General features: G+C 49.1%; 1 protein-coding gene across 5 annotated transcripts; it reads right to left on the reverse strand.

Moving 5' to 3' along the window:
- Positions 1–1,443: 1,443 nt before the first annotated feature.
- Irak1 (interleukin 1 receptor associated kinase 1) lies at positions 1,444–10,918 on the reverse strand. Of its 5 annotated transcripts, XM_034485380.2 has the most exons (15): positions 10,659–10,918; positions 10,415–10,582; positions 10,118–10,249; positions 9,901–10,004; positions 9,525–9,716; positions 9,211–9,275; positions 8,874–8,988; positions 7,952–8,070; positions 7,333–7,540; positions 6,880–6,945; positions 5,263–5,513; positions 5,047–5,161; positions 4,277–4,658; positions 3,865–4,014; positions 1,444–2,848 (listed from the first exon to the last, which is right to left on the reverse strand). In XM_034485380.2, exons 1-15 carry the CDS (start codon positions 10,792–10,794, stop codon positions 2,787–2,789), a joined length of 2,265 nt encoding a protein of 754 aa, XP_034341271.1. In that variant the 5' UTR covers positions 10,795–10,918; the 3' UTR covers positions 1,444–2,786. The 5 variants fall into 5 exon arrangements, with proteins under 5 accessions (XP_034341271.1, XP_034341269.1, XP_034341267.1 ...); XM_034485378.2 differs by lacking the exon at positions 5,047–5,161 and having other exon boundaries at positions 4,277–4,577; positions 5,277–5,513; positions 9,525–9,713; positions 10,659–10,917; XM_034485376.2 differs by lacking the exon at positions 5,047–5,161 and having other exon boundaries at positions 5,277–5,513; positions 9,525–9,713; positions 10,659–10,916.
- Between the last annotated feature and the right edge of the window lie 893 nt (positions 10,919–11,811).

Consider the following 11,811-nt stretch of genomic DNA (forward strand, 5'->3'; position numbering starts at 1 on the left):
CTGCCTCTGCCTGCCAAGTGCTGAGATTAAAGGTGTGCACCACCATTGCCCGGCCATCATGTATCCTTTCTTGTGCTTGCTTTAGCAGAACATCCTCTCTCCTGTGTCTGCTTCAGTGAAATGTTCCTTCACGAATTGGCCTTCACCTTTCACCTGTGTCCACTTTAAGGAAACGTTCCTTCATGTGTTTGCCCCAGCAAAACACCATCCAACCGACTTTCCAAAGAACCCTTACGTTTCCACTTCAAGTTTGTATAGATATTGCTCCCCATTTATTTTCTTATTTGTCAATAAAAACTAAGCAGCCAAGAAGAGGAAATAGGGTGGGACTCTGCCAGCCAGAGGGAGAACAGAGAGTGGAAGAGGGAGGATTGAGCCATGAGGAGAGGGTCATGACACTATGGAAAAACATCCGAAGCAGAGAGAGGCAGAGCAATACTAAAATTGCAAGTATGGGGATTTTGGCTGGGAGGTAGCCAGATTATTTTAGAGGAGTAAGTTAACAACTGCTCAGCTAATGTGCTGTAAAGCTTATAAAATAAATCTTATAGTCTGTCTCATATATTTGGGAGGCAGCCGGGATAGAGAAAATGTATCACTTTTAAAATTACATATTCAGGCCGGGCGGTGGTGGCACACGCCTTTAATCCCAGCACTTAGGAGGCAGAGGCAGGCAGATTTCTGAGTTTGAGGCCAGCCTGGTCTACAGAGTGAGTTCCAGGACAGCCAGGGCTATACAGAGAAACCCTGTCTCGAAAAACCAAAAAAAAAAAAAAAAAAAAAAACCAAAAAAAAAAAATTACATATTCAGAATTCAGCGAAACAAACAAAATCAGAACATATGGTGACTAAGCCAGGATATGCATCGAATTTAACATTTCAAAACCAATGTGACCGACCATTGCATGAACAGAATGAAAAGAAATTCCATGTTTATCTCAATAGTCTCAGAAGCATCATTTGGAACATTCTGTAACTCCTCTTCCAATTCAACCTTTACAAGAAAAATAACAAGGATTTTTTTTAAAATAGAGCAACACAGTGAGAAGCGGGCTAGTGAGATGGCTCAGCGGCTAAGAGGCTGCTCTTCCAGAGGTCATGAGTTCAATTCCCAGCAACCACATGGTGGCTCACAACCATCTATAGGGGGATCTGATGCCCTCATCAGGCATGTGGATGTATATGCAGCAGAGCACTCATACATTAAATAAAGTTTTTAAAAAGGTGAGAATGGGTAGAGTTCCCCACTTGCATTGAAAATTTACAGGCCCTAGCCAATGCAATAAATGAAGAAAAAGAATAAAAAGTCAAGTTGATCATGATGGAACATGTCAGAGGCAGGTAGACCTCTGGAGTTCAAGGCCAGTCTGATCTACATATCAAGATCAAGGATAGTCAAGGCTACATAGTTAGTTCTAAAAAGAAAATTAAAAGGCATATAGGTTGGCAATGAAGTAAATTTGTCTTTATTTTCAGATGGGATGATTGTATACAAACTATCCCAGAGTAATCACCCTCAAAGCAAGTGGGACTAGTAAGTGCACTTAAGTAAGGTCACAGAATAAAGATCAGAATCAAAACTTAATAAATTTCTATATATGATTGATGAATAATTCAGACATGAAGGCTTCATTTCCAACAGCATCAATATCCATGAAATCTGTAAGACATGAAAGCAAGGGGAGCAGCATTGGGGATCTATCCCCAGTCTGGGCTTGGCAACAGAAAAAAACAAATGCTAGGGGCCTGAGTTTTGGGTGGACACTTAAGAACCCAGACATATAAAGTATTAGGAAAACATAAAGCTTTTAGCACAACAAATTCCACAAGTTTAACCAAGCAGTGAAATGTATGCTTTTATTACTCAAGGACAAATCGGAAGTCACCAATTTCACAGGGGCATGTAGTGTGACTCATGACTCGGACACAAGTAAGCTGGGGCTATAACCCTGGATTACTTGTGAAGACCTTTGGTTACACAAAAACTTGTTTCTTAAAATGTAACATTCCTCCCTCCTCAAATACTTAGCTTTGCTCTCAGTTTCTGCTTTCTTGGGGCTTCTCATTGTCTGGGTGCCACAAAGCTTGGCTTTGCTGGACCTTTCTGCCATAAGCAGAACCTTGGTTTACAGCTCAACCTGGGTATCCACAGTCAATTTGCAGGGTATAGAGACAGCCTGCCTTGCAGGCAGTAGTCATATGAAACTAGCTTACTGGTATCTGGCAAGGCTTGCATATACCCACCCAAGATGTGGAGGGGGTTTTACTGAACTCTTGGGAGAATCTCAGAGTGCTCACTTTTAGCTAGTGGATGAACTGTAAGACACTTTTTTTTTTTTTTTGCAATTTACAAGCACAATAGCTACTTTCTCTTGGGGTTCTAGGGAAGTTCAGAGGAATAGACTCATAGTTAGGCTGCAGATATCTGGTCTAGCTCTCAGGGGAGCCAGCTCCCACCATACAAACAGACCCACTTGTGTCTTCTGGGCCTTGTATAGCTAGCAGTCTTTTGTTGTGTACTACCCAATCCTTTAGGTGCTCTGCTTGCCTTGCTCACAAATGCTGGCCAGACACTTGCCTGCCTTATCAGCTTCTATCAGGTTCTTCAGCTAGCCCTGTCTGTGCTCACATTCTGAGAACAGCAGGGTCCACCACCCTTTCTCCTTTGTCAGGGTGGGTCCCCACACCTGATGCCTTTGGGCTACTGAGGAGTTTTCACACCATGAGAACTTCCAACCATGAGAACTTTGACATCTGAGTCTGAGGGATTTGTCTGGGTAAACAAATCAGCTTTGAAATTCATCACTTTCTTCAGGTCCCTGTTTCTTTTCAGGTTCTAAATCCAAGCCTATGGAAGAAAAAATATCACTTAATAAGTTGGGGACAACTTCTTGTCTTCCAAATACCCTGAAATGAACCATGACCACAGAACTTAGAGGGCACCCTCCCACCTCCAACTGAGCATGTGGGAGGAGACTGAAACTCAGGGCCTTTTGCTTGCTAAGCAAGTGCTCTACCACTGAGCCAAGTCCCCACCCTATACCACACCACCCAACCATTTTTTGAGACAGGGTTTTTCTGTCTGGTTCCCTTGGCTGTCCTGGAACTTATTCTGTAGACCAAGCTGCCCCCAAACTTAGAGATCTGCTTGCCTCTGCCTCCCAAGTGCTGGGATTAAAGGCGTGTGGCACCACTGCCGAGTTCAGGGCAGTCTTTGGAGCCAAGGTTTTCTTTGTTTGCTTTTTGAAAATAAGGTTTTTACTTTTATATATGTGTATATATGTGTGTGTGTGTGAGTGAGTTTTATATGCACCATATGTATATACAAAGGTTATCTGTGGAGGCCAGAAAGGGACTCAGATCCCCTGGGGCTGGAATTACAAGTAGTTGTGAACTACCTAATGTGGAGTCTGGAAACTAAAGCCAGGTCATCTGCAAAAGCAGTACATGGCCTTATCCACTGAGCAAGCTCTCCAGCCTGCTAGTTTGGATGACCCTTTACAGGTATACTCTTATCCTCAGCTAAGGCATTCTTTTTCTAAACATCAGCTTTTCATTTAGTACCTGCAGTAGAAAATTCCTGCTGGAACTTCACATTTTCTGGGAGCATGTAGGAGGAGACTGGTACCCACAGATGAAGGGAATGTGCTATTGCTGGGAAGTAAGGGATTGAGCCAAGCTGGGTCCTATATTCTTGGTGAGTGGGGACCTTAATTGTGCAGCCAGAACAAATGCTCTGCTGTTTAGGGTTAGCATAAGGAATTGTGCCTGTGTACCCTGGAGCTTGTATGCATGTTTGTACGTGTGTATGACAGCAGTGGGAGGCTCTTCTGGGGAAGCTGAGCTAGAGCTATCCGAAGGTACCTGGGAAAAAGTCTGATGACAGCAGTTGCAGGCTATCCAAGACCCCCTCCTCATACAGGGCCAGCTTTTGTACCATCTTCTGTCGGGCTGGGTTGATGATGATCTGTGGTGGCTCTGATGACAGCAGGGATGAACTGCCTGTGGATGAGCCTGGGCAGAGACAATAACTTCTTAGTTGTCTCTGGAAACCCTAAGTGACACTCTAGCCTCCAGAGTCTTCCCAACCCCTACTGCCTGTGATGCTGGTTGCAGGGCAGAATTCTCCAGTAAATTCTGGGGCCCAGGCTCGGAGGGATTAAACCACAGACAAGGCTCCCAAGCTGCCTAGACAGAGTCCAGAATTCTATACTTTTGACTGTAGGCATAGGGTAGGGAGAAGGGCTAAGAAGGGAGATCCTATCCCCAGAGTTACCTTCCATGGTTGTAGGCTGGAAGCCTGGGCTACTCCTCAAACTTGATTCCCTGGTAGTGCCTCCCTGGGTACAGCTAGCCTCTCTGAAGGACACCGGGCTTGGGTGGGAACCTGGAGTCAAGTGCCAGGAATGCAGGGTAGCAGAGAGACCAGGAACACTCTCATCACTCTCCACTGGCTGGTTGGGACTTCTTTGGAGTTGCTGGGCAGCCTGGGCTGGGGTTCTTGTGGTCACTACCAGAGGCTGCCATGGTTCATCCCCACTCTGGGCACTGCCAGTGGTGGACATGTAGGAGTTCTCCTGTGGGGAAGGGGAGCCATGGCCGGCAACCTCTAGCTCCCAGGGAGGCCCTGCCTGAAGCCCTTCTAGTCTCTTGTATACCTGTGTGGAGAGAGAGGCTCTCAGGATGGGCAGAGCATGGGTTCCTGGCTGGGCAGGGCAGCCCAGACCTGACACCCTGTGATCAAGCCACACAGCTACTCTGCTGCTCTAGTTTGGCCTAGATTTGCCTGTGTTCAGGTTAACACCATAGGCCCATACAGCCATAGGAATGACAGATAACACAAAGCTGGTGCACTCTGCAGCTGAGAAAACATTGTCCTTTGTTCATCTGTGTCATCTCAAGGACTGTTGAGATTCATGGCCACCAAAGCCAAGAACTATATTATCAACCATCACCGGAAGAGGTGGAAAGTCAGAGAAAAAGACAAAGGTAGTGAGTGGCACAGTACCCCCACTAGGGGGCATGATCAGAGCCCTTTCCTTCTACCTGTTCCTGGGATCTGAGTCCCATCCAGCAAAGCAGCAGCCCTTTACCACATAGTTCCACAGAGCACCTCCCCAAACAGAGCCAAAAGGCAAGCAAGGAATGTTGGGAGTTTTGCCTTTGTAAAGAGATCAGGTAGGATCTTTGTAGCTATTGCTATCAAGCAGGGCAAGTATGCAAGTTTTCTTGCTGGCCACTATGTCTCCATGGGTAGCTGGCCTCCTCAGGGCTACCTGGGTCATGGGGGGCCTCTTCTTGGCCCGACGATGCATGCAGCAGCAAGCTAGTTGAGCCAGGGCCAGGCCCAACTGGGGTGGGCAGGGTCCAGGTCTGGAGTCCAGGTGCTTCTTATAGATCTGGGCAGCAATTGGAGCAGCCCAAGCATCTGTGGCTACACCCACACACAGAGTAGGCTGGGTGCTTTTCAGGGCCACTCCGGCCTCTTCAGCCTCATCTTCAATCAGGTCTTTCTGTAGAACAAATACTGTCAGCATGGTTCTGTCAAATCTTCCAGGCCACTGCCACCCAGTCCTATGGTCTTCTTTCCCTGGGTTCATTAAACACCTACTGTGTGCCAAGTGCTGTCTGGGGCTCTACTGATAACAGCTACAAACCAAACACTCTGGGCCTTGTTTTATAGTCCTGACATTCCATTGCAGTGGAGGAAATAGATGCCAACAAACCTACTAGTTTGTTAGCAAGATTTGTGGGGCCTGAGCAAATGGTACTTGAGTTGGGATGTGCTAATGGATGTAGAGGGTTAAAAGCAGGAGGGATCGGTAGAATCTGGTTCAGTTTGTTGGGTGGGTTAAATCCCCCCACTGAGCCCAACAGTGGACAAAAATAGGCTCCATCCTGGAGAAGTAATGGGAGATGTATAAGTCTACAAAAGGTGACAATCCAGCATTAGCCAAGCATGTTCTGGGCCCAGGAATTGCTGGAATAGTGTTCATGTGTTAAAGTCTGTTTTCTATATGGGAAACCGAGGCTCAATGAAGAGTAGGAATTTGATCCATGGCCACTGTGTAGATGGGACTAAAACCCAGGTCTCTTGTCTCTTTTTTGTATGTTGTTTGTTTGAGACAGGGCACCAAATAACTTACTCTGGCCTTGAACTTACTATATAACTAAGGATAACTTTGAATTTCTGACCCCCTCTGCTTCTACCTCCCAAGTGCATGTGCCACCACAATCAACTAATTTTGTTATTGTTTTTGATAGAGGGTCTTGCTATATAGCCCCAGCTGGCCTCCAGCTCCCAGCAAAATTTCCTGCCTCAGATTCTTGAATGTTGGGACCAAAACCATGTGCTCAGATGCTAAGCTTTAGGTCTCTTATTCCTTAGCTCTATCTCAGTGCACAGCAAGGTAAACAGGAATATAAGGGTATAGGGCAGGATGGCTTGGAGCTGCCACTTTAACAGTCTGCTTATCTCTCACTGCCTTTCTTTAAGTTCCACTGCAGGTTTGGTCCCAGTGTATCAGGAATAGCCCCTTCTCTGTCCCCAGCCCAAGGCAGAGGAGGAACCTGTCAAAGTTCTTTTTTCCTCTTTGATGGAGATGAAACCCAGGGCCTTGAATGGAATAAGGTAATCACCCTACCACTGAGGTTACATCCCTAGCCTCAAGGCCTATGTACAGAATAAAGACAGGTTCTTCCTTGCAAGGTAAAAGAAACTGCTTGGGGACTCATCCACTTCTAAAGATGAGGCAGCAGCAGCAGTAGCAGGCTACTGTGGGGCACTGTAAAGGATCTATATCATGCCACCCTCTGGGGCTGTACCCATTGGTTGCAGCTGCCCCTCCCTCACTCCATGTCCCACCCTAGGAGTCTCACCAGATACTTGGTCTTTGCACCTTGTGTCCTCACAGCCCTCTGACCAGCAAGGGTCTCTAGTATTACCTAGAGTGGGTGGGATGGACAGCATCACCTTAGCAGGAAGAAACTGTGTGCAGAAAAGAGGCTTGTAGCGTGGTATGGATCAGGGCTGATGGGGAAGCAGTCCTGGGACATGCAGGTAAAGACTACCTCCCAGCAAGGACAGTGTTGTTATGGGACTGAAGCTTAAGCAATTCAGAGTGGCTATATGAAGCAAAGGATGCAAATTACAACACAATTTAGTGTAAGGGAAGAGGGAGGTGTATGAGGCAGGGTGAGTCCCAAGGCCAAAGCTATGCTAGCTTTTCACTAGGTTTACCTCTGCCCTATGCCTAGAATTCTCTAGGCTTTCCTGCCTTTACTTACTGGTGGTTTTCCCTCCCCAAGCCAACAGAAGGGCTGGTGTCTCACCACCCCAAAGCTGAAGGTATCCGTGTCCACAGCCAGCCGGCCTGTCTTGATGTACTCCTCAGGCAGGTAGGCGAGGGTACCTCGAACTGTGCAAGTCCGGGCCACAGTACTACTCTGGCTTGGGTTGGCCCCTGCAAAGCGGCTGAAACGAGCCAGGCCAAAGTCTCCCAGCTTGGGCATCAGTCTCTCATCCAGAAGCACATTAGAACTTGGAAAGGGAAGAATGGTACCAGTTCAGGTCCTACTACTTTTTTTCTGTTCCCCACACCTAAATGGTCCTGACAAACTGGATTAGAGGCTATAACCCTGGCATACTGCTTATGGAAAGTGGCTGGCATTGCATCTCAGCTGTCTGAGGGCCAGCAGCCCCCAAACCCCTTCACATTGTTTAGCTTCTGCTCACCATTAGGGCTTTATTTTTATACCTGCACCATGTAGGGGTGCTCATAGCCCTAAGTACTCTCAGCTCTGAGATCCCAGACAACCCCTGACTCCATGTCCAAAGGACTGGGCAGGAAGAATATCACAGGGACTCTCAGAACAGAGCTGTTCATTGAGCAGGAGGTCATTGTCTCCCTGGCCATAAGACTTTCTATAGCTCTTCTGAGCCCCTCCTCACCTCTTGATGTCTCCATGGATAAGGCTGGGGCTGTCCTGATGTAAAAATTGAATAGCCCGGGCTGTGCCAAGAAGAATGTCCAGTCGTTGAGGCCAGGAAAGGGGGGAGCAGGCCTGGGTCTGGATTGGCAAAGACAGAAGCACAGGGACAGCTCCAGGCAGCTGTTCTTTGAGCCCCCAACCTCCCCTCACCCGTCACTCTGTGGGTTGGAGCAAGCTATCCACTTTATTCTGAGCCTCAGTATCCCTTTCTGGAGAACAAGGAGCAAGACTGTCTATGACTTAATTCATGAGCAAGTGGTGGCTAAAGCTATTCTGAAGGTTTTGGCAAGCACTCTACAGCTGGGATAACAGCTAAGGAACATTTCTCAAGACTCAAGACAAAATGTGATGGGCCCAGGTTCACCTGACTGCATAGGAAGTGCTAATGCCCTTCTCCCTCTCCTTTCCAAAAACAATTTGAGAAGGAAGTTCTTATCCTGTATATGTGGTGGCTTGTGAGTATGACACTCAGGCATGGCTCAAGCTTGGGTTCAGTCTGACAGCCTGCCTCCACTGGTCCCCATTACTCAAGAGCTACATGGACTAAATCCTTTAGCTATTCTGCTTGCAAAGCCAATAATTCCCAAAAGAGGAACAGTGGGGAGAGGACAGAGGAAAGAATTGTGTGGCAAATCTTGGGCCAAGCTCAGCGTACATGCCTATAATTCTAGCATAGAGCAGGCTGAGGCAGGGGAATTGCCAATTTGAGGCCAGCCTGGGCTGGGTAATGAAGCATTGTCTTAAACAAATAAGCAAATAAAAAGGAAGAAAGAAAACCCTGGGCCAAACTTTTGAGTTTGAGGGGGAGCCAGAAGCCCAAGTCCTGCCTAATACAGGCTAAGGGGCTATGCTAGTAAAGGTGCCAGATCAGCTAGGACTACCTGAAGGTGGAGTTGATCCTCCAAGGAGCCATTGGGCAAGAAGCCATAAACAAGGCAGTAGAAGCCACTCTCTGCACAGTAGCCAGCAAAATCCACGATATTTGGGTGACGAAACCTGTTACAAAGAGTGGAGTTTGAGTTCTTTAGTTTTCTGAGTTCTACCATTTTTCATCAGGCCAGGCTGGGTGGTCAGCACTTGATGTTCCCTCACCTGGGCCTGGCAAGGCCTTGAGGGCCCAAGGGAGCCAGATCTTGTGTTAGTGCAGTCCTAAAGACTGATGAGGCCCTGGTGTGGCTCTCCTTGTGCCCCTAGACAGGAAGGAACCCCAAGGCTCACCTTGATAGCTGTTTCACCTCTGTTAGGAAGCTCTGTTTCACCACAGTCCACTCTAGGTCAGCCTCCTGTAGTCCAAGGGACGGTGGGGAAAGAGGTAGGGAATGTAGGCAGCATGAGCCAAGCTTTCAAGTTGTTTCCAGGCCCATAACAATGGGAAGCTTGGGGTCCTTGAACTGGAATCAAAGGACTGAAGGAATTGCTTGGGAAGGCTGGAGGCAGGGAACTGCAGAAGTGAGGGGCTGATGGAGGGAGGAACTGGGCAAACAAGGACTGATGGATTGTCTTCCAGGTGGTTACCTCACTGTTACACCTACCTCTTTCAGTCTCTTCACAGCATATGTAGTATTTCTCATGACAGCTCGGTACACACACCCAAAACCCCCCTCTCCAATTCTGAGTTCTTCAGAGAAGTTGCAGGTGCCTTGGGAAATCTCACAGAAGGGCCAGCAAAATGGGGAGGCATGGGCTTTTTGGAGGCCAGACACTGGGCTCTCTGGGCTTGGCTGCTGGAAGAGACCATAGATCAGATGAGGACCCTGTCTATTACCCTTGGTCCAGGTTGAAAGCTCCCTTCAACACTAGTTGTCTCTCAGATGACCTGGCTGTGCTGATTTGGGCTCTGTGGTACACCAAAAGTTAAGTTTCTTCCTTTTTGTCTGGAAATTTCCCTGGGATTTAAGGGACACCTACCTTGGTGGAGGAAGGGGCTAAAGATGGTAGTGGTGGCCCGAGAAAAGCAGGGAGTGGAACCTGGAGGAGCTCTGACTCAGAATGGGTCTGGGAGCCTGGAAAAGCTTCATAAAGATGGCAGTGAGAGGCAGAGACTAGCAGCAGTCTACACCCATGTCAGCAGTCATGGTGGCCTTTTCCTCAGACATATCAAGCCCCACACCCAGGTTCTTTTTACCTGGGGAGAGGAAGGTGGAGGCAGAGGACTGCAATTTCCGGGAGCTCCAGTCCTCGGCCTCAGAGCCTGCAGAGATGCTGCTGGGCCTTGGGGCAGCGGTGCTTGGGGGCACAACAGGGGCAGGAGGGTGCCCTGCGATAACAAGGAAGGAAAGGAGGGTTGTGACTCAGAGCTCTCTATCTCTATGTGTAGGGGGTGGGGATGGGAGCTCCCATATGGTCCCGTGTCTCAGGAAGCTCTGTACCCGTCCCCTCTTGGGTTCCCATCCCTAGGGTCCCTGGGGCTATGCTCGCTCACAGGCTGTGATGATGTCCCGCGCACGCAGCAGCTGCAGGTGCGTGAGGATGTGAACGAGGTCAGCCACGCGTGCGTTGCGGTTGATCCAGGGCCACAGGACACTGGCAGTGCGCTGCTCGGACCGCTCGCACAGCCGCAGCTCTGTCTGGTCGCGCACGATCAAGGCCGCTGTGGGATAGGGAACATCAGGCTTCAGCTCCAGGAGCCTGGGTCCACCACCCCACGCCGGCCTGCAGTCACCCACCGAACTGGCACCAGTCGGCGGGCTCCAGGGCGTCCATCACTTTGTAGAAGCGGCACATAACCCAGGGTGGCACCTCGTACAAGAAGTGCTGGGCGCCAGGAACCACAGGCTCCCCGGGGCCCGGCCCCCCGGCCATGGCCGCAGCCACCCCCGCCGCCTGGCCGAGGCCTCTTGGGGCCTCGGCGGGCGCGGGCCTTAGCCGGCCGGGTCCGCGGACACTGACTCACTTCCCCTTCAAGCCGGCCTCGTGCATCACCCGGCAGGGCGGAAGAGGCGGTGCTCGGCCCGCCGCCATCTTGCCCTCCGCGGCCTTCCGCCACATGGGGGCGTCCCGCGCCGCCCTTGACCAGGGAAGGAGCTCTGCTAGGTAGGAAGGAGGGCGTCCCTAGTGGGAGAACCGAGGGCTGTGATTCTACAAGGACAGCGGGCTTCCAGCAGTGGGAATCATCTGAATAGGGCTGAACAGGATGAAGAACGACTTCCAGTTCTGGAGACAAAAGGCATGATATTTTTTTGTTTTGTTTTGGTTTTTTTATGTTTTTTAGAGACAGGGTTTCTCTGTGTAGTCCTGGCTGTCCTGGAACTCACTCTGTAGACCAGGCTGGCCTGGAACTCAGAAATCCACCTGCCTCTGCCTCCCAAGTGCTGGGATTAAAGGCTAGCTGGGATTAAAGACTAAAGGCACGATGTTTTACACGATGTTCTACAAAGGCAGTTTATGCCAAGCCATGTGAAAGCCATGGAGAGGCTCCCCTCGGCTTTAGTTGGGGAGCAGTGGAGAGTCAGCCAAATTGTTGGTCAGTCAGGGTCAAATGTGGGTTACAAAATGGCCCTCTGGCAGACTAGTCATTTGGTGGTAAGGATAGATGCCCTGAGAATGGTCTCGAAGAGTGTATACCATGCTGTTGCTTGTGTGCTAGATCCCCATGCCCTCACCCCTGCCTCCAGGAACCTGCCAGCAGCTGGGCCATCGAGTTTTAGATCACAGAATCTGCCTGTGCAGGATCCTAACTAGCTTGCCAACTAACACATTTATGTCTCTTAACATACATACGGTGTTCAACTCTAAATGTCCTTTTCCTTTTTTTGTCACACTTTTATCTTAGTTTGCACTTCTCCCCATAAGGACACTAGGGTCTAGCAGCTTCTCCTA

Source organism: Arvicanthis niloticus, chromosome X (genome assembly GCF_011762505.2).
Source record: "Arvicanthis niloticus isolate mArvNil1 chromosome X, mArvNil1.pat.X, whole genome shotgun sequence".
NCBI lineage: Eukaryota > Metazoa > Chordata > Mammalia > Rodentia > Muridae > Arvicanthis > Arvicanthis niloticus.